Source organism: Eublepharis macularius, chromosome 2 (assembly GCF_028583425.1).
Source record: "Eublepharis macularius isolate TG4126 chromosome 2, MPM_Emac_v1.0, whole genome shotgun sequence".
NCBI lineage: Eukaryota > Metazoa > Chordata > Lepidosauria > Squamata > Eublepharidae > Eublepharis > Eublepharis macularius.
Genome location: NC_072791.1, coordinates 153,012,936 through 153,039,999, shown reverse-complemented (window position 1 = coordinate 153,039,999; position 27,064 = coordinate 153,012,936). Strand labels below are relative to the sequence as shown.

General features: G+C 41.7%; 1 protein-coding gene across 1 annotated transcript in view; it reads left to right on the top strand.

The window, feature by feature from the left end:
• Positions 1 to 27,064, top strand: part of SLC4A3 (solute carrier family 4 member 3) — a 56,739-nt gene that overhangs the window by 13,970 nt on the left and 15,705 nt on the right. The window contains exons 3-12 of the mRNA XM_054971101.1: positions 3,622 to 3,778; positions 8,723 to 9,042; positions 9,372 to 9,538; positions 10,787 to 10,998; positions 17,679 to 17,830; positions 18,424 to 18,604; positions 19,296 to 19,431; positions 19,702 to 19,882; positions 21,118 to 21,217; positions 22,651 to 22,835. Of these exons, the coding sequence (XP_054827076.1) occupies positions 3,622 to 3,778; positions 8,723 to 9,042; positions 9,372 to 9,538; positions 10,787 to 10,998; positions 17,679 to 17,830; positions 18,424 to 18,604; positions 19,296 to 19,431; positions 19,702 to 19,882; positions 21,118 to 21,217; positions 22,651 to 22,835 (1,791 nt within the window). The remainder of the gene's footprint in view (positions 1 to 3,621; positions 3,779 to 8,722; positions 9,043 to 9,371; positions 9,539 to 10,786; positions 10,999 to 17,678; positions 17,831 to 18,423; positions 18,605 to 19,295; positions 19,432 to 19,701; positions 19,883 to 21,117; positions 21,218 to 22,650; positions 22,836 to 27,064) is intronic.

Here is a 27,064-nt window from a genome sequence, read left to right as displayed (position 1 = left end):
CTGCCTCTTTTCCTCAATACATTGCAGGTCATAGCACCTTCTGGACACTGGGAGATGAGAAGAGTGGAGGGAAGTTTTTAACAGTTCAAATATCAGATTATGAGACATTCATCTTGGAAGGGAGTGGTGGGATGATGACAGTTAAATGATAGATCTGGATAGAATCTATTCCCTATCCAAAGTCATATAGAGTTGTGCAACAACAAACCTTATTGCTGTCTCAATCAGGGCCATGGCTGGGAAGGAGACAAAGAAGAAATTTGTCCTAGGCCTCCTCATGCTAAAAGTGTTACCTTGAATAGGCCTCCTTGTGAGTAAGTGGGGGAAAGTGGTAAGGAGGAAGGCTATGCAAGAGGGGTAACAACAAGATATTTACACCAGTATTTACGGGGTCCTTTCACCCAGGTAGCAGAGGAGACTTGGTGCTCTTAAGGTCAAAGAGTATTTTTATTTAAACAGGAAAAACCAACATACACACAAGAGGCAGTTAAAAATGGTACACACACACACACACACACAGAGAGTTCTAAGAAGCTAGCCAGAAATTGGAATAGTGTGAGGGAGGGGAGAAGTATATTTACCAATCTCGGAGAGCAGAGAAGTCCGTGGAGGAAGAGAGCTTCAAACGTTCAGCATTTTCAGCCAGAGGGAGACTTAGGGAAATGGCCCCAAGGGAGCAGCACTTGGATCCAGTAGGGCAAAACATGTCCTGAGGCAGAGGAGCCCCCCACCCCTCAGCCAGCAAAACAAAGACCGTAAAGGTCAGTCTCTGGGAATTACAAAGGTTGAATACCTTGCTGCTTGCTGCTGAGGAGTGTGAAAGAAAATACAAAGTCTCTCCTGCTGCCTCACAAAAGGGGCAGTTTGCTAATGAAGGCCACTGGAGCTAAGTTGATGAATTTAGGTATGAGAAATATAGGTTCCCAGAGAAAAATAAACTTATTGGTGCAGGTTGGTTGATCCTCAATCTTAGGGTGGGGATGTACTCATGGGGACAGGATATCCGAATGGGGGGACTCAGCAAAGCACACTATTGTAATGATCTCATGCCAGTTGTTGAGAGGACAGTAAATCAATCACCTCAGTTTTTTGCATTGTATCTGAGTCAATCTACAAGTGATTCAGTCTCCTGGGCGGGTCTCCACAGTGTTCTGCCCAGCTGGCTTGGAATTTCCCCTGATGCAGATCAAGCTGCATTAATCCAAGAGTCCTGTGATTTTATATCACAGGCCTGTATTAAAGGTACAACAAATATGGTGAAGGCCAGGGCTGACCACTTACAATTGGTCTCAACAGTTTGGTTCTTATTTATTTAGTTATTTAGAAATGTAGGTGCTACCTCTCCAGGAAACTGTTAAAGATGACTGACAAAGTAAAAATAATACAACAACAAAATCATTAAAATTATCAATATTAAAACCAGACATAAAACAAGCCAAGCATCCATTGGGGCATAAAAACAGCATAAAACAATATTCAGCATTTTAAAAGGGTATCTATAAAAACAACCCTCAAACTAAAAGCAAAGTATAAAAATAGCTTTAAAAGATAGAATTCTTCAATTGAAAGAAAAGTAGTGGCCTTCTGCCAAAGTAAGTAAGAGACCAGATAAGACTCAAGGGAAAGCATTCCAATGTAGAAGTGTATCCACTGACATAAATTGTAATCCTCCCCCATGAGTCCTAACTATTTGTTTACTAGCCTGCCTTTCTCATTGAAACTCAAGGCAGATCACACATTGTGAAACAATGCAGTTAAATAACTTGAGACATCCACTAAACAATGTAATGAGACTAGGATTAGAAACAATGCAGAAAAAGTTACAAAGGTAGAAAGCAATGCTGTAAGAGCAAGATGATACATACAGTAAACAGTGGAATAGACTAGACTCGACCCCTTTAGAAAAGCACTTTTCTGAACCATTCCATTATAGTACAGCTTAATTCCCTTTATAAAATATGCTTCTGACAGCCTTCCTGACCTTACTAGGGCATAATGTCCTCAAGCCCGCCATCCAAAGCTGCCATTTTCTCCAGGGGATCTGATTGTAGCCTGGAGATCAGTTGTAATTTGGGGAGATCTTCACTTCCTGGAGGTTGGCAACCCTAATGCCACAACAGAGAATACTCATGTACAGACAGCCATCAATCTTACCCATCTGTAGGGTGGCTGTGCTCACATGAGTGATGCTATATAGGCAAAACATAGCAAAAGAGGGGATCTTGCAGACAGGACAGTCCAAGGCCATGAAGGTCTTGTGTAACTAGTGCCTTGAATTGAACCCATAACCAATAAGTAACCAATGGAGCGGCTGCAGAATGTTTGAAATAGCTCCCAATAGTAACCAATAGCATCCTATACCAACAGGAGTTTCCAAGTTGATATTAAGGGCAGACTCATGTAGAATACATTTCAATAGTCTAATTCAGGTCACTGTTGCATGGATCCATGTGCTAGATAAACCAAGTCAAGGTAGGGAGCTATCTTAACCAAATTAGCAATGGTAAGCTGAACTCCATCAAGTATGGGAAGCACAATGTCCTACAAGACCTTGTTCTTCCCAAACAGCATTACTTCTGTCTAGTCATAATTCAGTTTCAAGTTTACTCTTAGCTTAAGACTTCTACTGCATCACCAGGTAATTTGGATAAAAGAATATAGAGCTTGATGTCATAAAAATCTTGATCATCGCCAACTCCAAAACCATGACTGATTTTTCCTTTACATAGAGATTGAATACCTCAGGGGACAGGACCTAGCTTCATGGAACCCCACAGGACAAATCCCACACTGGTGTCCAACAGTAAAGGGGTAGCCGTCTTAGAGCAGAACCACAAGTGACAAAAGGCACAGATTGGACACTTGTCAGCTTCCCTCAAGTTTTGATGGGAAATGTAGGCAGCTTGGCGGAATGTTGGACAAGTGACAGTTGAAAAGTCCATTGGACAGCAGTCAGAGAGCGAAGCTGCGAGACCAGGATGCCTACATTTCCCATCAAAACTTGAGGGAAGCAGACAAGTGTCCAATCTGTGCCTTTTGTCACTTGTGGTTCTGCTCTTAGTCTGTCATAGAGAAAGAAAACAAAAGTCCAGTGGCACTTTGAAAACTAGCAACATTTATTTCAAATATTTAATATAAGTTTTTTGTGAGACACAGCTCACTTTATCAGATAGATATGTGAAGGAAAATCCAGCAGCAACTGGAAGAGACCAATCTATAAGGAATGATTTAAACCAATCCAAAGCCGATTCCCTGATATGTACTTCTACCTCCAAATATCTTGATAAGATCAAAGTATCAAATGCTGCTGATAAATCCGGTAGGTGCAAAAAAGAGGAATGGCTCTTATCTACATTCAGACGAGATCATCAAAGCTGCCAGTGCACTCTGTTCTGTTCCATATCTTGGCCTGAAACCAGACCGAAAAAGTCCAAGGCAGATGAGTCATCTGGGAAGACCTGGAATTGTTCTACAACCACTATCTCTCCCATCTTGCCCAGAAAGGGCAGATTAAAGACTGGGTGATAATTGGCCACACCGTACTCAATAATGTAGTATAGAGCTCTGTTGAAGCACTATGTAATTATCTGTTCTGCTGATTATCTGCAGGTTGGTGTGCAGGGTGATGAGGATGCTGAGATAGCCTTTCCTGGCACAGAGGATGAGGAGGATTTGGACAAGACCTTTTCTGTTGAACGGTTTGGAGACCTGATCTGCAAATCTGTGCTAAGAGACCAGGAGAAGCAAGGCCGCTGCTACAATGAGAGGGACTTTGAATGTACGTATGGTTTTTAAAAAAATTTATTAAGTACATTTTACAATCCTGTGCTTCCTCCAAAGAACTCAGGCCAGTGTGTACTATTGTCTGTTCTTTCTTTTTTCCTCACATCTATCCTTTGAGGTAAATTAGTTTTTTTATTAAGAGTTTTATATAATTAAAAACAAACCTAAAAAACTACAATTACACACATACTAATAAAACAAACAAAAAAAATCTATTTACAAAAGCATACATAATACAGAAAAAACAAGAAAAAACAATCTAAACTAAAAGATTTCCCATTTTCTCCCAAACAAATATTTGTATCATGTCAAATCTATACTTTGTCTAGGTAATGATTAAAAAGCTCTCTTTTTTTCTAATAATATCAAAAAAATCCATTAATCCATAAATCTACAAATCATCAAATCATTGTTACCTATTTCACACAAATAGTCTATGAAGGGCTTCCATTCATCAACAAACAAACTTAGGGACTTTTTTTCTAATCAAGTTTTGCCATCTTAGCCAGTTCCATAATCTTTGTCAGCCATTCTTCCATTGTGGACAGGGTCGAATTCTTCCAATTTTGATCATATAGTAGTCTCACTGCTGTATTCATATACAAAAGAGAGAGCGCCAGCACTTTATTCCAACTTGTTTCAAAAGCCATTACTCAACACTGGCAAAGAATAAAACATTTAAGACTGTAACAAACCTCTCCTCTAGAGAGATTTGGTGTATCATTACGCCCATAAGAAGTGACCAATAAGAAGCCAGTAAATAACTCTTCAACAGACCCATCATGGAAGTTAAAACTTATTTAATAAACGTTGTAAGGCAGTCTGACAGGAACAAAAGGAAACTCTGAAAAAGAACAAACATTTAAAATATTGAACAGATATCTTGATTACAATGAAAATAAATTAATTTGTGGAAGCAGCCGCATATCTATAGCAACATAGTGATATTACAGCCTTCATGCCAGCCATGGCAAGGATTTAGTTTGAATAAATATAAGCAAATATAAAAACCAATAATACTTAATAGGCATGAGTCAGCAAGTGCTTTTACCCCATTAATTTAAAGTAGGATAATTTAGCAAGTACTCTACTATTGAAACAAATAGAATTTGGCCATGGTACTAACTGTATTTTTTTTCTAGAGTAAATTCAGAAAACATTATCTACTATTCATTTTCTACTACCACAAGACCCCTGATTTTGCAATTGAATACATTTGTCATAGGGATCCCCCTGTATTAGGCAACCCTACTACTAATTTTCTAAATATGTAAGATATCTAGTTGAGTGTTGTCCCATTTTATGAGCTTTTAGTTCAGTGCTCTTCTGACATTCAAAATGCAGGAAATAATGGAAATATGCAATTAGAGGAACAAAGAGGTTTACAAATGTAATTTTTAAATTTATTTATTTATTTTATTTTATTTATAGTCTGCTCTCCCCTCAGGTGGGCTCAGAGTAGATTAACAACGTATAAAAACATATAATAAAAACATATAATAAAACACTGGTCACAATCATATAAATACTGCACTAAAAGCATCCTAAGGCAGACCACATTTCTTTACTTATTGTTGTAAAGGGAAGATTGGAGGTAGGTTATGAGTTGTTCCAGTGCTTTCAGGAAGGGGATTCTTCCTGTGGCATACAAAACAGCTTAGAGTCCTGGTGTATGTCTGCCTTTCTCTGTAGCATGTGGCTTTTGCTTTCAGGAATGATATGCAACTACTTGGTCTCCAAGAATCTCTTTACTAAGCAGGACCAGAATGACTCTCATAAAAATGGTGTTTTTTAAGTTTGTATGTACAGAATACAGTGTTGAAGATTAAACTTCAGCTGAAACTAGAGACTTTTCTGCTGGGAATAATGGACAGCCAGTTGGAAAAAAGTTTTAGAACACTGTTTTTATACTTTATTACAGCAGCAAGAGTACTTTATGCACAAAAGTGGAAAACTACAACATTGCCTACAGTAGAAGAATGGTTGACAAAAGTTTTGGAGTTTGCGTTAATGGCAAAACTTACTACATTGATTAGAGAAAGGACATTAGTTAACTTCTTTACTGAATAGAAACCGTTAATAGACTTTCTGCATGAAATGGATAACAAGGATTTGTTGACATCTGGATTTATGGATTAAGAAACAGGAATAATAGAAAAAAGAGGGGGTTTGTGACTAAGAATAAGTGGGACTCTAGAAATGATATATACTTGTTGCGGAGAAAATCGGAACTCAACTTGTAGTGTAATTTAGGGTTTTTTCCGTTTCCTCTTAATTTTATAGATATATGTATTGTTAGTGTGTCATGTTTAGAATTGTGTTTTTTTTCTTATTCTCTATGTTTATTGTTTATTATGTTATGGAGTATAGTTTATAGTTTAAATAAAGAAAATTCAAACAGGAACAGGACTACAGTGTTTACCAGCTGATGGTTGTTGTGGATTTTCCGGTCTGTATAGCCGTGGTCTTGGCACTGTAGTTCCTGTAGTCAGTTTACCAACTTACTCCATCTCAGTCAATTTATTGAAGAGGGTTGAATGAAGTTGAAACTATATTGTTGAAGTCAGAATTCTGACCAGAATCATTCAAGAAGATCTGAACAAATTAATTTGTTTATATTTGGAAGTGTTTAGGCAATTATAAATGCCATGGCACCTCCTTTGACATGTAATGTGTTTGTATTGTACTTTAGGATTTTTATACATGCTGAACCCTTCATGTGCTTTATTGTCATTTCTGATAGCTGTTTTAGCTCTACACAATTCATATATAATTATATGATAATATACATTTGTAGATTACAATGAAGGCAATTACTTTTCATTTTCACACAGTGGTCAGAGGGTGTAATAAGAACCTCTAGCAGTGCTCTGGCTTTCTACTTGTCTAACAGTGCAATCCTAAACAGAGTTACTCCAGTCTAAATCCATTGAAATCAATGAGCTTAGACTGGAGTAACTCTGTTTAGGCTTGCACTGTAAATTTCATAGGCTAAGTGAAGACCCAGACACAATAGCTTCTTGATGCAGAAGAGAGGAGGGGATTCCTTTAATATAGAAGTGAAGCAATTTAGGGAGGACTGTTTCCTTTAGTTAAAAACAACTGGCAAGAAAAGGGTTAAGCACTTTCTACCTTCTCCACTACTTCTTTTGTCAGGTTTACAGGCCACAAGGCTGCTTTTCATTTTTTAATTTTTTTTTCATTATATACATTTACATGTAGAATGTAGTTTGTGCTTCAGGAATTTTAACATCCTAGGCAAAGTATTGTAACAGCCCCAATAGCCCAGACTAGCCTGTTCTTGTTTGAGCTTAGAAGCTAAGTAGAGTTGGTCACAGTCAGTACTGGTCTCCCACCACAGAAGACCAGAGTTGCTATGCAGAATAAGGCAATGGCAAACCACCTCTGCTTGTCTCTTGCTTTGAAAACCCATGAAGTGGAACTTCATGAGTTGGTTGCAACTTGACAGCATGCACACGCACACGCGCGCGCGCACACGCACACACAGCATTAAATCTGCCTTTCCTCCCTTCCTAAAGTCATCCCTAGTACTCCTGGTGGCCATTTCTCATTGTGAGATCAGCTGGATTCCTTATGCCTCTGTTGGTGCATCACTGGTAAACCAGAGTCCCCAGGCCTGCTGTTGCCTCTTTTCCTGTCCCCTCCCACTCCTAGTAGATTACTGTTTTTTCTGATATCCTTTGCAAAATGCTTGAACTAGGTTGCCACCTATAGTAATTTAATGGTATGGCTGACCCTGACATGCAACTTCTTTTCATTATTCCTGTCCCAGAATATCATGGTTAGGCAACTCTTCTAGGATTGACCTAACAGATCTGGAGGGTGATTAATGGCTGAAAAAGAGCTTTAGAGTTTACCAGGCTAACATTCAGTTAGTTTTTTAGCTCACTTTGCAGGGAAATATTGAATTCAAGTAGGCAGAGAAGCATCCCGGTTCCGTTTTCAAATCACTTTCTATATTGTAGAATAGGGGTGGTGATGGTGGTAATGAGGACTAATAATGCAAAGGATTGAAAAAGAAAAACTTATCATAAGAAACCCCACCCACCTTGGCCGTCGTCACACGGCCATAAATTTAGCGCCAAACTAGCACCATCTCCCGCTGAATTCTTACCTTATTCCGGCTCTCTTGCGATTTCGCCATTCTCCCCAATTCACGCTTTGTGACTCTTTATGTCGTCTTTATCCACTTCCATGTGAATGCCCTGGATCGACTATGAATGCTTTGCAACACCAAAATGCTCACTCTCCCCAATCATCTGTCTCACCTAACACTGATTCTCCTGCCCTACTCTCTCACAAGACCCAGTGCGACCCGCAATTAAGCCTCAAAGTAATTTTTTTTTTAAAAAAACGTCAGCCTTATAGCGCTATAATGCTATAGCACTGTAGCGCTATTCTGCCACGGGTGGGAAACCTCTGCTACCTATCACGGTTGGCTTCTGGGTTGGCCCAGCACAACATTATAATAGAAGAGTGATATAACGCAAATATGTGAAAAAAATGTTTAAAAAAGGGGGCGGGATTTTTAGGGCCCCGTTTCCAGAGGCACTTTGACTGACCATCAAATTGCGCTTTTCCCTTTTAATGTGACTGACTGGAAGTGCAAGCAGTTGTCAAAAGATGGGAGAATCCATTCTAATAACGATAACAGAAGAAATGATTTCTAGTGCAAAACTGATGAAATAAGGGCCCGTGTGACGACGGCCCTTGTTAAATCCACATGAAGATAATGCAGCTTCTTCAGTACCATGGCTGAGAAGATGACTAGTATGCTGCTGGAGGGAGCATTGCTGCTCAGTTGGAGAGAGGGATTCTCCTGTCCCTTCCTTCTCCCTTGTCTCTGTTTCTCATGCTCTGCAGATTACTTCACTGCTCTGTGACATAATTCTTTTCTGTCTGTCTTTTTGTTCCACAGTCCATCGCCAGACATCCCACCACATCCATCACCCCCTTTCCACCCACCTGCCTCCACCTCACAAGTGCCAGAAGAGGCTTCCCCACTCTGAGAGGAAGAAGAAGAAAAAGAGAAAGCCAAAGAAGACCTCTGTACCTCCCTCCAATGTCACCCCCACCATAGAGGAGGTGGAAGAAGAAGAGGAGGAGGATGAAGAAGCAGAATCTGAAGGAGAGGAAGTTCTACAGAAGGAGGCCTCTGCAGAGTCTGACCTTGAAGCCTCTCCCAAAGGGAGGTCTGAAGGCATACCAAAGACAGGGCTGGCTGAAGGAAACATTGAGGTGGGAGACTTTCCAGCCCCCTAGTCAGCAGGGGCCATGGGGGGCATGCACATGAATCAGGAACAGGGTGGAGAGGACTCTCGTTATTCCATGTTTCTGGAGGCAATGTAAACATTGTATTTGTGTTCTGCCTGCCAAAGAGCCAAGGAAGATGAAAGGGCTCCTATATCTTTCTGTAATATAAAAGAGTAGGAAACTGCATGCCAGTTTTCCTAACAACCCAGGCTTATGCTGTTTATCGTTCCTGTCAGTCTTAGCCAGTGTAACTGAAGTGGTAATTCCCAGTACCTCACAATGCCTGTTTGACTCTTTGCTTTGATTCTCCACAGTTCACTATTGGAAGTGATGAGGAGGAGAGAGAAGAGGAGGAGGAGGAGGAGGCCTGTAGCAGCCCATGCACTTTGTCATTTCATGTGGCAGAGGAATGCAGTCACCTCTCCTCACTTCCATGTCTTTCTGATCTGCTGCCAGAGAAAGGACTGACATCTCCCAGAAGGTAACATAGAACGTAAGAGGTGTCGTGCTGGATGAGGCCAGTGGTTCGTCTACATACTGTCTCAAAGAATTGCCAACCAGCTGTGCTGGAGGGCCAACAAACAGGGCATAGAAGCCAAAGACTTCCCCTGATGTTGCCTCTTTGCACTGACATTCAGCACTTTTTATGGCCCATGCCTTAGAGCCAAGCTACAAGTGACGAATTACGCTTGCCTGACAAGTGAACAGACTCACGTGTATTCCTCCCTGTTCACTTGCCCTCCACTTGCCCTCCACTTGATCAAGTGGAGAGCAAGTGAATGGCAAGTGAACAGGGAGGAATACACGTGAGTCTGTTCACTTGTCAGGCAAGCGTAATTCGTCACTTGTAGCTTGGCTCTTAGCTGAGAAGTGTGAATCCTTGCCTCCTCCATTGCCCTGTTAGAAAATACAAGATGCCTGTATGTTCCCTTTTGAAGAACAAGAGATTCTTTGAGAGACCCAAGCACAAACTGGGAGTGGGCAGATAATCTGAGCCACAGCTCAAGCTCATCCAGGCTTAGTGCTAGAATTTATTTTCATTATCAGAGTTTGGTCCCTGAATATTTAAGAAGAGCGCATCTTTCACTTACCACTGAGAAATCAGTGTGATATGTTCAGAGTGGTAGAGTGTTGGACATGGCCTGGGAAGACCTAGGTTCAAATCTTTACTCAGCAGAGAAGCACATTGGGTGACCTTCAACCTGACTGAGCTTACAGGGTTGTTGTGGGAATACAATGAGATAACACTACCAATCATACTATGAACACCACCCTGAGATCTTTGAAGGATGGAGTACCAGCATGATAAATGATAGCCACCTGCAGCCACCACGTACCTGGGATAAGAGATCAGATTTCCACAACAGAAGGCTTGTTTTCTAGGCAACCTTAAGCCCTATGAGTTTAGATGTAAAACTCTGAAAGAAGTACATATGCAGGGACATTACAGCTGCCAGCTTCAAACCAACAGGATGTTGCACTCGTAGCAGGGTGAGTGATAGGCAACTGATTTCATCCTTTCAGCAAAGAAGTGGCCTACTTCTTCTAAGGTCATTCAACTCTTGGTTGCAGGAACTTTTGGGTCTAAAGGAGAGGTCAATGCATCTATAGCCAGTCATGTTACAATCTCCTAACTATGGCACTGCACACCTACATGCTGGGGTAAACTCTTTTCTCCTCATTGCCACTCCTATGCTGTCACTGCACTCTTTGTCACTTATTTCCACAGCTGCTCTGGGTGCAGGGATCATACACCTCAAGGATGGGAGAAGCGCAAACTTTGGAGTCAGGTGCCAAGTGGGCAGCGGGCAAACTACGACCTGAAGGAGAGGGTGTGCATTGGCAGCATGACCGCCTTGGAAAGTGCCACATACCAGCGAATCCCCACAGATGAAGCTGAGGCTCAAATGCTGGCGTCTGCTGACCTGGATGACATGAAAAGTAAGACTCAGATGGTGTAGAGATCTAATCAGAAGGGGAAGGGAGAGCTGGGTCTTTCTATTGGGAGGCTTCCACAATACAGCATGTTTAGTTAATATGAGAAGTTAATTTTAAAAAACATAACAATGGCTATGCTTCTCAAAAACAACAGTAGTTTGTATTTAAAGTGGGTAGCTATAGCTTTCATAAGAACGACATAAAATGCCCGTTGTTAGCCTCCCCCCCACCCCATGATTTTTTTTAATTGGAGATCTTCTGCCTTTGAAAACAGAACTTTTGAAAGGGGCTATCAGAGTGTGTAGCTATTGGTAGAATTATTTTCCATGTAGATATCAAACTAGTTTGTTACTGGCTATTGCCACATGTTGTGTCAATAGCTTCCCTAAGTCCATTACACACTTTACAAAGAGCTAGTTCTGTTATTTGTTTCAAACCTGTGTCTGTTTGTTTTGGTCAATAACCCTGATAAGGGCTGCTTTCACACCAAGGTGATTTTCCATGGTAGTCTGGTTGCTGATGTGATTCTGTGTGAAATCTCTGTTGCAATGGATATTCCAGACAGCCCAGGGTAATCCTTTTTTCTCTCAACCTTTAGTACCTGATGTACATTGAAGCCCTGCCCTGCAGTGTGATCACATGACCCTCAGAATTTTCCTCCCACCTTGTTTTGAATTTTTTAAAAAAATTTGAGTAGCCTGGGAAATGCAGTGCTACACAGAAATAACAAAATATCTTTTAATTTTTTTCAAAAAAACCTCCACAGATGCTTCTGATGATCCCTTCCCCCCCTCCCCAAAAGTTAGGCTGAGTTGTGGGTGATTCTCTTCTGGTTTTTTTTTAAATGAGCATGAGTAACACTGAATAGGACTAATGCAGTACCTTTAACTATTTGCAAAGCCACCAAGGATCCTGTCCCCTCTGTCTAAAAGGCAGACGATTCTCTTTTATTATGCCGGTTGTTGCCAGGGGCTGGCCCCTTGCTGTCATCAACAAATGAAAAGAGAAATTGACAAATAATTGACTAGCCCTTCCTAAAGTTGTGCATTCATTTATTATTTATTATTTATTATTATATTTTCTGTCCATACTAGTCATTGTTCCATAAATGTCCGCATAAGCTTCCTCAAGCCACAACTAGTAAGTGCCTTGGACCTTCTTTCCTCCAAACTGGTCCCTCTGCTTGCTGAAATTAGCTCAGACAAGTCCCACTTGCAGTTATTTTGGTGACAGAATACTGACCCCAGCTACAGAGGAGTTAGCCGTGTTAGTCTGTGGTAGCAAAATCAAAAAGAGTCCAGTAGCACCTTTAAGACTAACCAATTTTATTGTAGCATAAGCTTTCGAGAATCAAGTTCTCTTCGTCAGATGTATCAGGCATCTGACGAAGAGAACTTGATTCTCGAAAGCTTATGCTACAATAAAATTGGTTAGTCTTAAAGGTGCTACTGGACTCTTTTTGATTTGACCCCAGCTACAGTAAGCAGTTTCTCCTAAGCTATCTCCTCTGCCTCCATGTAAGCAACAAGCACAGTTTGAGCCCCAGGGCCTCCAAATGTCAGAAATATTCCTGATTTGTTACTGTAAGTCACATAAGCTCCATTCAATATCTCTTAAATAATATCCTAATTAAAGGTTAATACTGAGAGAAGCATAAGAGGAGGCTGTGCATACACATGTGCGTATTGGTGGTGGATGGGCATTAGACAGAATAAGACAGAGATAAGAAAAAAGAGCTGTTTAGAAATAAAAGTATAAAATGCAGATTCCACATATGCTGTTATTGGTCTACAATGCGTTTTCTTCTATGATCTGTATCATATTAAGAATTCATGTAAATGTGACATAAACAGCTGAATAAAGGACTAAGGCAGGAAAGTATGAGGATCAGGTCTGGAATATGCACTTGACAGGTTGCTCTGATATTGAGGGATGACAGAAAACAGAGTTTCCACCTAACAAAGGTTTGGGGGGGCGGGATTTGCTTGAGAAAATGGGAAAGCACGATAGAAGTGTTTAACTATTACTCTACCCATCAGTTCTCTTCTAGAAATACCCATCCTCTGGCCAGATTTTAACTTTCCCCCCAAGTTTTTTTCAAAATTGGAACAAGCCTGGGGGAAAATGGCCCAGAGAACACTTTCAAAGGAGAATTAGTAGAGGGGCTACCCTTGCTTCCCACCAGCTGATTCTTCCCTGTAAGTGCCCTCCCCGCTCCACATTCCTGTTATCTTTGCAAATGCAAGTTGGGATTTCACTTCTACTGATATAATGTCTTCTTTCTCCTTGAATATTGTGTAAGAAGACTTGGGTAACGTGATCCACTTGACTTTATCAAATCTCAGTCTGGGGTTACCAGTGGGATGAATCTTGTTTTTACACAGGAAATGCCTAGTGCCGACATCCTAATCTTTGATCCCCCTTGTCTTTTAAGGTCTCCCACCTTTCATTACCCATGGTTTTCATGTTGCAGTGATGTAAATAATTTCTAGTGCAAACCAAGTTCCTTTGTAACCATGATTTTCAAATTTGCTTCAAACTGTGTTTGTGTAGTTTATGCAGGATGCATGATTTGCATTAATGCACCTATGCTCACGTAATGCAAAATCAAGGTTAAAAGGGGGAGACAGATTGCTCTGGACAGAGAGAAAGCATGTATTCTTGAGTTTGGCTCATGATTGGTAGACCATGGTTAGCAGGGAGCCAGTGGGACATCTGTACCCAGCCAGTGCTAGCTAACAATTTCCAGCCATTTCCCTGGAAAATCCACCAAAAACCCATAAGAGGAAATCATCTTTCAGACTTTGATTCCTGCAGAATATACTGTCCATAACAGGATGAAGTGGCTGATGGCATGTGGAACTAATTCTGTAACATGTGCTATGTCCTCTAATTTTGGCAAGTAACTCCTGAGTTAGTTCTCTCTTTCTTAAGGAAGCACCACCAAAATAATTTGTGCCTAGATATTGAGAGTGCAAGATGAACAATTAGATAGGGCTTTGTGCCTTGTTATTCAGTTATGTTCACATCTACACCCCTAATTTTCATATTGTAGTAGCATAGTGAAAACCCACTCCACTGTTGAGTATTGACTACCCAGGTCTTTTCAGAGAGCAAGTTATCAGATACTTACCTCACTTTCCAGCTTTATCAAGGGGCAATCCAAGTATTTTGCCACACATCTCAATTCTGTTTGAGCCTCTTTTATGCATTCCCAATTTAATGGAATTCAATTCTGAGTTGTGCAGCAGGCCCTTGTTCTTCCCTGATGTGACTCCGGGGCTTTCCCTTATCCATGTGACCTTCTGGTTCAAGGTTATCAGCTCCTCTTTCGGTTGTTGTCTTCGCTAGGGAATAGCAAAGTAAGATTCAGGGTCTTAATCAGAGGGCCTGTTGTAATTGTTGTTGCTGAAAAGTTTTATAAGGCACCTGGAGCTCAGTTTACGTATATGCCTAGGTACAGAGTTTTGCACCAACCCACCCCTTTCTGTCTTTTGAGAGCACAGAAGAGACGTCATGGAAATGCCAGCTCTGAGCCTCAGGTCATAGAGAGAAGTCAATAGACTGCTTTCCAGGCTTTGGTGGGTGGAGACAACAAAGGCGTATAAGGGGGTACCAGCAGATTGTGCCATAAGCAGATGACACTTTTCAGCAGTACATGTATTGGATGCACTCCAGAAAACTCGCTGCTGAGTTGTGTCTGTGGCAGGAATAAGCAGATGCTCCTCCGGAGGGCCAGTCTCTGCAATTGCCTTTTCCCTAGATGATGGGTGCTAGTGCATTCTCTCAAGTCCTTTCAAAAAGATATCCAGGTACTGGACCTGGCAGCTTCTTGGATTTTATGCTACCTGGAGGGATCCATTCCCTAAGTTCCTGCTGATGTTCTGATGATCACATGTCCCTTGACCACTGACTTTTCTAAGGACATAATAATGGCTGTTCCAGACAAAGAGGAGGCAGTGAAGGAGATGGGGGTAAAAGATATCTCGGAAGTGGGGATAGCCTTCTGTGTCCCTAATTCATTTGGCTATGAGGACTTTGAGGAGTTTGCCCTCAACTTTGAAGACTGTGATCTTTGGGAGGCTATCCAGAACCATTTGGGTTACCCCAGCTTGGACACAACCTGTAAGTACCTGCTGGTGTGCTGGGACTCAAATGTGTACATATACACATTCTCACACACTCCTATTCTCAGATTTGTCTAGAATAGATTTTTTCTCATTATGTGACTCAATGCAAAGGAACATAGGACTCCTGTATGTTTAATAGCTGCGCCAAAAGGGACATTTCAAGAGTTATATGGTTGTTGTGGATTTTCCGGGCTGTATCGTCGTGGTCTTGGCATTGTAGTTCCTGACGTTTCGCCAGCAGCTGTGACTGGCGTCTTCAGAGGTGTAGCACTGAAAGACAGAGCTCTCTCAGTTTGACACTGAGAGATGTTGTCCGGCCGTGAAAGCCTTCGACAATATATCAAGAGTTATACTTAGGTGAAATTTAAGCTGTCTCAATCATGCATACACACACACGCACACACACATCTGCATGCAAACTATTGATCTTGTGATTTCTCACTGTGACACCTATTTGTAATAATCTACAGTGGGACTGGAGCTTTTAGCTACAGTATACCCTAGCGTTATACATGTATACATGCCCCCCCAAATAAAATGTAACAAGTCATATGCTCATTTTATGAAAGGCACACTTTTGATCAAATATGCATTTGGGGGTTGAAAGTGTCACGTGTAGTTGAAAGCATGCCAAAACACTGGAAAATCTGGTTTCAGTGCGTCCTCTGGATTTTGCTATTACTGGTGTTGGGCAGACTCATAAGGGGCAGTAACAAGGCTTGGATGGGTGGTGTCATCCGAAGGCTGAGATGCTGATGTTGGGGGATAGCAGTGTTTGCTTGTCCAAAGGTTTTCTCTTTTGGTTCCTTCAGTCTCCCATATCAACATCCATCATAATTGCATAGGCAGAATAAAATTGCCTCAGAAGAGTAACAAATGAGTATTGTGTCTTTGATGTGTTATATATTGTGAACCTTTCCCAACTAGCGGAGAGGATTTTCAGAATGAACAGTATGCTGTTCGAGGAAGGGGAAGGCAGGGAAAGATTCACTCTCCCAACTCCTTCTGTGAGCATTTCTCTGAATAGCAGTTCCAAGAGCTTGAGTATCGATAAGCAAATATTGGATTTTGTTTGCTTTGTGCAACAGAAAGTGGGATGGGGCGTGATTCAGTTGTCAGCAGGCCTCACATCAGAGATGCAGCCAGTGGAGTGGGGGGAACCCCACTGGCTCAGTAGAGATTTGATTTATTTTTAATTTAGTAACTCAGATCCCCAAAGCATAAGATCTAAAATGATCCTTCCAAGGGACCAGGTAGTGGAACAGGAGAGAGACTCCCAGCTTGATATTTAAAACATTTATTATCACATATCACTCTGCACATAATGTGATAAAAGAAGATGAGGAATGGCCCAGAGGAAATAAAAACATTCCTCAATGGTCACCTTTGGTTTGAATCACTCACTTGAACAGAATCTCTGACCTGTTTTCTCTCTGAGGAGATAACACTGTTCCCAATGTAGCCCAGACAAGCCCTCACCTTGGGCTTAACATTTGAAGGTACTGCAGGTGAATTAGTAGCAGAGGATGGAATTTAGATGGTGATACCTGCCTGCTTTCAAACAAATTAAAATCTTTGTTAGAATAGTCCCTTTAGTGATTTATTTCCTTATGTAGAGGACAAAAAAACACAATGTTTACTCGAGAAGGGTCCCTGAAAACTGTATATCAAAACATTTTAGTTATGTGGATATGAATTCTCATGTCACCAGGTATGTCATCAGTCTAAGCTACAATATGCAAAAAGAACTTCCATTTATATGAATATTGGCTTCTCCAAGGATTTTGGATACAGCCCTTTTCCCACAAGTTTGCAAGCCACTGAATCATAGCATTCTGAGAATTTCAGCTTTCATTTTAAAAGCCCCAGTTTTCTAGCCCTCATGAATGAAAAACAAGTTTAAAAATGTGTGAGAATGCATGGCTGGCAACCCTATTTCAATATAACAATATTTTAGTGCTGTCCGATGGTGGAGGAGGGTTGCCAGGTCCCCCTGACAGCCAGCAATCTTTCTTAAAACTTCAGAACAAAACAGATTTGGGAAAGATCAGAGAAAAGCTGTGAAAATGACCAGAAGTTCATGAATGCACTTTCAATACGATTCTGTAGGGAAGTAAGGGGGGGGGGTGGAATTCCCAAAGCATTGAACTTGGGGCAGATGACCTGTGTGGAAGATCCCAAATGAAGTTACTGTAACAAATCTACAATTTTTAAAAAGTGTATTCTACTTCTGCTAGTCATACAGAAAAGTAGGAATCTGTACAAGATTCTGAAGCTACTGGAAATACTACTCAGCCCTCTTCTGCCTCCTGAAATTTCATCATGCATTCTCACATATTTAAAAATCTAACATTCATGAGAGCTAGAAATCTGGGAATTTTAAAATATGAGATGAGATTCTCAGCATGCTAAATTTTGTGGCCATTATCAAAACTTGAACAAGTATGTTGGAATCATCAGAAATGTATGGCTTTAGCCAAAGAAGGGCATGCTATCTGTTCTAACAGTACCTTTTCATTAATCTCTTCATTTCCTGCCCTGTCTTTATTCCAGGCCATCGTTTTGAAGACAACCCAGGAGTAAGGAGACATCTGGTTAAAAAACCATCCCGGAACCAGACTACCAGAGCCAGCAAAAAGTCTTTGTCCTCGCAATCAGTCAAGAGAAAGAAGAAAAAGAAAAAGCTTGACAGGAAACCTCATGAGGTACCATAATGACTCTGCCTTCTCAAGACCCCACAATGTATGAGCCATGTGGGCAACTGTAAGCATGTGTTGGTCATGTTTCATATTACCAAATTGCTTCTCTCAGAGACAGTGGCAGTAGTTACTGGTAGAAGTACTGAATGTCTAACAAGCAGAGTGCAGGCTAGTAGCCAAGTTTAAAGCACTGAGGCATAGATGTCATTTGTGAGCATAATTTGTGCTCCCTGGCTCTTGATGCAAAGAGTCCTATTTTTCAGGGGAAAGAACTACTAGCCTGTACTTATTTTCTGGAGCATGAGTGTGCTCTTCATACATCAAACTCGCAGACTGCACACTGGTTCAGGTGTAGAAGAAAGGTGGCCTCTCATTTCTTTGGAGGTAGCAGCTCCTGAATATTCTGTCTTTGGCAGGATCTCTAAGGCTAGGCAGGCTAGGCTAAGCTACTGGCACCACATCCCTGCAGCATCCTTGTAATGGTAAAAGGGTTTGGGGGTGAACATCTTAAGGAGGAACATACTCAGGGAAGCAGCAAAGGACAGGGGAACATGCTTGTAATTCACGTGCCATACTTGTCCCTTTCCCTGCCCTGGCAGATATTTGTGGAACTGAATGAACTGGTGGTGGATAAGAACCAGGACATGCACTGGAAGGAGACAGCCCGATGGATCAAATTTGAGGAGGATGTGGAGGAGGACACAGCACGATGGGGGAAGCCTCATGTGGCCTCACTCTCTTTTCGTAGTCTTTTGGAGCTTAGGAAGACTATTGCCCATGGTGAGTCATCAAGATTGGACCACATCTTGACCTGAGTTCTGTACTTGGCCAATATTATGACCCATGTACAAACCAGCAAGATTTTTCAAGGCTCAAAATGTTCAGGGAAAAGAAAAGACTGAGTTAGGACCAACATGATCTAACTGCCAGATTCCTTTTTCTTCAGTGAGAGTGAAGCCTGCAGGTCCTGCAGCTGAACATGCAACACTGAGGTCTTGGGTCAAAAAGAGTCCAAAAGGTTGTTGAGATTAGATTAAAATTTGCTTTTCTGTTTCTTATCCTTGTAAAAAACCTGAGCCCAAGCTAAGATGCAGAGTTCCCTCAGAAACTGAACAATGCAGTCCTAAATCGTATTATACTCATCGATGCTAATTGACTTAATTAGACTTAGGGTGGTGTAACTTTGCTTTTAATCTCACCATAAATGTCTGACATCCTATGTTCTAAGGTATGTATGTGTGTGTGTGAGAGAGAGAAAGAGAGAGAGAGTGCAGCATTCTCCAAACTCATATATAACCTGATATCTTCCTAGCAAGGAGATATTTCTAAAGCTGACAAAGCATGAGAAAAAGATTCTTTTGAACAAGAGAAAGGGCAGCAGATAAGAACAGATCTGATTTACTAAGAAATATATCTTCTTAGAACTAAGTTCACACCTTCATCTTAAACCTATTGGCATTCCTGATTCCAGGAGCTGTTCTGCTGGACTTGGAGCAAACAACACTACCTGGGATTGCTCATCTGGTGGTAGAAACCATGATAATCTCAGATCAGATCAAGGCCGAAGACAGAGCCAATGTCCTGCGGGCCCTGCTACTTAAGCACAGGTGGGTGCTTAAAAGAGGTGTGGCAAGGAGAAAGTTGAGAGGTGAGATGGGTGGAGCATGTGCATGCAAGTCAGCCAAGGCATTAGGAGATTAGGAGAGTGAAGCAGATAGATAAGGAAGGATTTAATGCTGTGGGTATGATAAGGATAAATTCTGTAGTAAACGTATGTTTTTGCCTTGGTCCTGCAATGAGCAACTGCATAGCTGAAACCATCCTTGGAAAAATTTGCTGAGATCATGCAGCCTGTTTAAGTCACGTTTCTTCCTCAGCCACCCCAATGATGAGAAGGAGGGATTCTTTCCTCGGAACCAGTCTGCCTCTAGCATGAACTCTGTGATAGGAAACCACCATCACAACCACAACCACACTATTGACACTTGCATGCCACTGATGGGCGAAGAGTGCATTGAGATGACAGAGCCCAGAATCCATGATCCTGACTACAGAGAGGTAAGTGAAAAACAGAGAGAGGGGCTGAGTTTTGTTTTTAAATAAGCAGATGTAAAGATGTGTGAACAAAATAAAATTGTAAGTACCTTCACTATTACCAAGGCTGTATCTGCTAAAGGAAAAAAGGATGTCAATGCCCTCTCCCCAAAGCTATCTATGACATGTAAATTATGAAGCAAAACTGTACATATTTCTAAGTTTTGTGTATTAGTTTTTCTTCTACTATTTAGAACAGAGAAATCAGAGAGATGGCATTGAACAGGAAGTGGGGCAAAAAGATAGGCGTCATCCATATAAAAATATTTCTGAAACTCTGAGAACAAATGAATGAGAGCTAAACAAGACATGACCCAGAAGATCTGCAATGAGAATTTTCCATAATTTCTGGAAAAAATAAAAGCAGCTGGAAACATGTGGACTTAACCCTTTCCTTTGCATAATTTTCCTGATACAAATTTCCTGCTTGAAATTGTTGTTTGCACCACAGGAAAATACATACATGAGAGCCAGTTGGGTGTAGTGGTTAAGAAAGGGTACTCTAATCTGGAGAGCTGGGTTTGATTCCCCACCCCTCCACTTGAAGCCAGCTGGGTGACCTTGGGCTAGTCACAGTTCTCTGGAGCTCTCTCAGCCCCACCCACCTCACAGGGTGTTTTGTTGTGGGGATAATAATAACATACTTTGTAAACCACTCTGAGTGGGCATTAAGTTGTCCTGAAGCGCGGTATATAAATCAAATGTTATTATTATATTATTATGTACCCATATGTTTTTTGCATGTTTATTCCTGTGGGATAAACAGCAGCTTGGGGAAAGGGTACAGGCATTGTAAATTGGCTTGAAGAATAGGCTTTTTCTCCAGTGCCATTGCTCCAGTCTAAATCTCCTCCTCTCCAAAGATACTTTTAACCTTTTTAAAAACCATAGGAGACTCTGATTACAGATCTCCTTGGTGGCATCTTTTCTGGCTCTGAATATTTCAGGGAAAATTGTAGTGATGTCATTTTCTGAAACAACCAATCCAAACTTGTCTTGATATGAAATGAGTTTGTGGGGATAAAAGGAACCACAGGAGGATTAAAGACTGCTCTGCTGGATTTCAGTGACCAGAATGCAGCCTCTATTTTTTTATGGTCCATTCATCCTGCAAAAGCCAAGTGTCTCTCCAGCAGTATGGGTTGTAAGTGGTATAGAGAGGAAGTGTTGTCTAATGTGAATCTTTGTTGCTGAGACAGAAAAACATGCACATTCACAACTCTGAGGGACACCGTGGCAAATACCTGAAGCTGATGGAGAAAATTCCTGGTGATGCAGAAGCTACTGTTGTGCTTGTTGGTAAGAAAATGCTTTCCTAACCTAATTTTTTGCAGAGAAGCAATGGGCAAGGCCCAGAGTAGGAGAATCTATCTGATATTCTGAGGGCCATTATTCTTTTTTATTGAGGTTTTTTTCCTTACAAATTGCAGAGAATTATCCTTGAGTTTGCCCCAATAGGAATAAAAGCAGCTTGGGTAGTGATTTTGGGCACGAAAAGGGGAAAGGTTTAAGTACCCTTCAATCTCCTCATATTGAAATTGCGGCCCCCTATAAAAGAAAAAAAAAGGCATCAGGAAAAAAATATTATGGAACAGTATGCAACCTTCTCAGTTGCCCCCTTCTTTTGCAGTTTTTGTGTCATGGGAAGATCAGGTATGTCCCTTATACTTGTTTCCTTACCAAGCCTTCCTGTTTTGTCTTTTGAGCCTCAAGCTAGAAGGAGGTTGTAAAAATAATTAAAAGATAAAAAACCCTGTGGAAAATGAAATGTTTTTGCCTTATGCATAAAAGAGAGTAAGGTAAGCAGCAGATTGGCCTTAAAGAAGAGGGCATTCCACAGGCAAAGTGCCACCACTAAAAGCCTTGTCTCTGATGCCCATTCACCTCACCTCTGCAGATGGGGGCACAAAGAACAGGACTTTGGAGAAGGATCTCAGCTGGTGGGCTGGATAATATGGGAAGGAGGTTCTCCAGTCCCAAACTGTTTAGGGCCCAAGGTAAGAATCAGCACTTTGAACTGAGTCCAGAAACAGATCAGCAGTCAGATCTTTCAGCATGGGAGTGATTCAGTCCCTGTATCCAGCCCTCTATATGCATTTTGAACCTGCTGAAGTTTTTGGACGGTTTTCAAAGGCAGCCCCCATCTAGATCTCATTTCAGTAATCTAATCTGGATGCGATCAGCACATAAATCACTGTGGCCAGGTATGCTTTTTGAGAAATGGCTGTAGCTGGTATATCAGCCCAAACTAACAAAAAGTACTACATGCCAGAGAGAAGACTTGAGCCTCCCACCATAGGCCAGGATCCTGTTGAACGCCCAAGCTTCATACCGGTTCCTTTGGGGACAGGGGATGCAGCCCTCTTCAGGACAAGCAGGCTCCTCAATCATTGAACAGCTTTGTAACTGTCTGGATTGAGCATCTCTTTGTAGGCTTTCATACATCCCATTAATTTCTCCAAGCATCTGTTCAGGACTTTTGCAGACTTACCTAACTCTGCTGTTAGGGAGACCTAGAGCAGGGTGTCATCCATGTGGCACTTCAAATCCCCTGATTATCTCTCCTAGTGATTCCATGTAGATATTCCACAGCACACAAGACAAGATGGATCCCTGCAGGACCCTACATTATAAATGCCATGAGGCTGAGCAGCAGTCCCCTAGAACTGCTTTCTGTTATCATAAGTTTGTAGCATCCACACTGATTTGTATCATTCTTACCTTCTTGGTAGGTTGTGTTCAGTTCCTTGAACAGCCAACAATGGCTTTTGTCCGTTTAAACGAGGCTGTTTTTCTGGAGTCAGTCCTTGAGGTTCCAATTCCTGTACGTTTCATCTTTGTCTTGTTGGGGCCAAGCCAGTCCAACATGGATTATCATGAGATTGGGCGCTCCATCTCCACACTCATGTCAGACAAGGTGAGTACTTGGAGCTAGTTCCAGACAGAGCCTGGATAATGATAGCAAAATGAATGCTGAGCAAGGATAGATTGGCCATTATGGCCAGTGGAACAAGTCCCAGTGGGCCCATGGCCTGAAGGGAATGCCTCTCCTGATCCCCCCTGCCTCAACACAGCAGGCTGGTGGGTGGTAGACTGGCTCAGCTGAGCACGAGCTCAGTACCTCACATGCAGGTGAGGTACTGCACACATGCAGCTGCACACCCTGCCCACTACCATCAGGAAAGAACATGCAGGCAGCTGTAATTACAGAGGGAGAAAGGGCTTGTAAGCTGGTGGGAAGAGAGGTGCAAGTGGGGGTAGGATGGTGGATACAGGAGACAGGCTCTGGGCATTGTCTCCCTGGCCACCTGCCCACCCCCAAAACCTGGGACCAGCCCTGCTAGCCAGCCAGCCCAATGGGAATGCCACAAACCAGCCATTCACCGTACACAATTTGCCATGGCTGGGCCTCCCTCCTTCAAGGGGGCATGGTGGGAGAGAGGTGTGGCAGGAGAAGGGCCCTTTTGTCCTCCCAAACTCCTCCTAATACTGAGAGAAGCATGGGAGACAAGAACTGCAGGGAAATATGGCAAAATAAAGTAAATAAAAGACTAACAAAAATAAAAGACTAAAAAAAACTAAAAATCTTAGTACTAACAAAAGGAGCAAGGTGAATGAATGTGTATACTTTTGGTGATAGGGCTTATAAGGGGGAAGAGGCAAGCTTTAGATACCATTTAGAATAAATTGAGTTGCAATGGACGTGTCTTTAGGGAGCTTATCAGTTGCATAAGACATTGCTTCCACACTGCAGTTTTGCTTTAATTTGGCATCCACACAACATCATTTCATAATTATCCACCTTCTGGGTTCCCCCCTGCTTTGAGCAGATCTTTCCCAAACCTGGTTTGCTACAATTGTTTTGAACAGATTACAGTGAAAGGGATGGTACACATTTTTGCAAATTCCACCCACATCAATGCCATCTTTCTTGTCTTATCCATGCGGCCAGCATTTTCCTCCATGGTAGGCTTTTTTTTTGGACTTCAAGAAAAATCATTGCTGCATCACTATATCTAATGATCTAGTCCCACAATCTGCTAGAATTCCTGTATTTTACCTTTTTTTTAAAGCAAGCCTGTTGCGATGTATTGTCGAAGGCTTTCACGGCCGGAGAACGATGGTTGTTGTGGGTTTTCCGGGCTGTATTGCCGTGGTCTTGGCATTGTAGTTCCTGACGTTTCGCCAGCAGCTGTGGCTGGCATCTTCAGAGGTGTAGCACCAAAAGACAGAGCTTTTGAAAAAGCATAACCTTCAAGCAGTTTTCAGACCCACCCGAAAAATACAACAGATGCTACGATCAGCAAAAGACAGTAGAGACCCCCTCACCTCTGCAGGAGTATACCGTATACCCTGCAGCTGTGGACAAGTGTACATCGGGACCACAAAGTGTAGCATCCAGACAAGAATAAAAGAACATGAAAGACACTGCAGACTTGGACAACCTGAAAAATCAGCAGTGGCTGAACATAGCCTAACACAAACAGGGCACAGTATCTTATTCCAGGACACCAAAATACTGGACAACACTTCCAACTACTTTGTCAGACTGCACAGGGAAGCCATTGAAATTCACAAGCATAAGCAAAACTTCAACAGGAAAGAAGAAACCTTAAGAATGAACCGAGCATGGTTGCCAGTTCTGAAAAACACCAGGCTAACAAAACATTCTATCCCTGACAATAGCCCTGCAGAGAAGATTAGCACATCAAGCACCAATCCATATGCAAAAGAACCTCCTCAGGATACCGTGAAGCCTCCCGCCATTAGCATTCCACACCCTGGGAAACTCTTACAGGATGACTCAGCTCAACCCCACCCCTCCTGAGTAGATACAAATGACCTGCCAACACCTTTTCCACACTGTGACACTGAGAGATCTCTGTCTTTTGGTGCTACACCTCTGAAGATGCCAGCCACAGCTGCTGGCAAAACATCAGGAACTACAATGCCAAGACCACGTCAATACAGCCCGGAAAACCCACAACAACCAAGCCTGTTGCCCTTTTTATTGTTGAAATAAATCTTCCCCTTCTTATCACTACAGGGGAAAGGGTTAGAAAAAAAGAAAGATAAAAATTCAGAAGACCTAATCAATTGTGGCAATAGATCATTGTAACATTATAATGCTATCATTCAATTAAAAATACTGATTTTTAAATAAGACCTCCTTTGGGGCTGTGGGTAGAAAATGGAAGCTAATGAAGGAGGATGAGTACAAAACTTTCATGATGCTCCATAGCTAGTGCAATTGCCTCTCCATTTTGCAGCAGCTGTGTTAGGGAAACAGAGAATCCTTTCCATGTGGATCCAGCCCCAAATAAGCAACTGGGATAGTATGATTTTAAATATACACACACTAGTCTGATGATACCTACAGCCTAGGGCAGTTTATTGCTTGAAGCAGTAGCTATTAATTTCAAATAGCATAGTGGCAAACTGTGAAATATTTAATACTGAACTATTAAGTAACATTCAGATGGTGGTTGGCTGGAGGTAACCTAGAAAATTGTTTAGCTTTTCTATGGGATTCCTTCTGGCTTAATTCATTACCCTAGTCTGCATCCTTCCCACATTTCTCTAGACATCCATTTTTGGCTATTCTGCTCTTCATCTCACAACTGAGGACCCAAGTACTGTTATAGGCAACTGGGTGGGGGTGGTATTCTCAGCTTCACACAAATTTTCAGTTAGCTCAATCATTGACTCATCTGCACAACAGAAACTTTATGTAGATAACTGTAGATTAACTTTCATGACTTTTTTGGAAGGATGCAGAATAACAACAACAACTGTGCTTATATACTCCTCTTCTAGACAAATTAGTGCTCCACTGAGAGCGATGAACAAAGTCAGTGTATTATTATCCCCACAATTCAGCTGGGTAGTTGGAGTGAGAAGAGTGGCTTACCCACATCCACCTATTAAACTCATGGCCGTAGTAGGATTTGAACCAGCAGACTGCTGATTTGCAACACAGCCACTTAACCACTATGCTACAGTAGGATAGAATCACATAACTACAGAAATATGCTAATTTCCATATAGGTATCATAACAATTTTCATCAAACTAAATGAATTATCAGGTTTCCATGGATCCCCTATGAAACATAATATTTGTTAGGAAAGCCAGATCTCCAACCTGAGGCTTTTATTAGCCCAATAAGCCATGCACGGCTCTCAGCAACAGAGATACTAGGTGCCACTTCAGAACCTCAGTGACGGAAGAAGTTGCAATGGGGACCACTTTGTCTGAAGAGCCATGACTGGTCAGTTGCATAAGCTGAGCCCAGGGCCAGCTGCGGTCAGGCTCTTGACTCAGTGCTCCCTCATTGTGAACTCTCTTCCCTCTGCCTCCAGCCATTTTCCTCCTGTGAATTAATCCTCTGGTAATGATTTATCCTTGGTCTACACTTTCCCTCCTCCAGCAGAAGCAGGGAGATATTTATTTATAGAAAATATTTTCATCCTGCCTTTTCATTCAATAGGCTCTCCAGAGTTGCTTAAAATCAAAGTTTAAAAGAAATAAAATCAAAGTTTAAAAGAAATAAAAGGCAGAAAACATCCACCTCCATCAAAAGTATGAAGCACAAAAGAACAGAATGCAATGAAAATGACATCACACATAGTCAAGTTCAAGCTCAAGCTCCAAAGTTCATCCAAAAGATCACTCTTTTTACCTTTCTTGTGGAATGGCAGTACTGAGGAGACGATGGGACATTCCATTATTGGGACATTCCATAAATGTGGAACCGGAATGGAAAGGGCCCTTTCTTGTGTTATTTATCCTGCTTCAAACAGTATGAGTGAATACAGAAGGGCAAATGATGATGATGACCTGAGTGCCCTGGTAGGTTTTTCCATGGAACAAACCTGTTCTTGAGATATCTTGGTCCTAGGCTATGTAGGGCCCAGGAGTGTGCTTGTTACACCCTGGCTTTCGTAACAAGGATCACTGTCTGAGTATGTTCTCTGCAGTGCTAAGCATTCCTGATGACTCTGCCTGCTAAACGTGTTTATTTACATCTGAAGCAGGTGTGCCTAGAAACCTGACCATAGCCATTTTCTTTTTTAAAATGTCTATTAGAATGTTTAATCTCATAGAAGACATTCAGCAACATTTAAGCAGTTATTAGTGGAGCAGA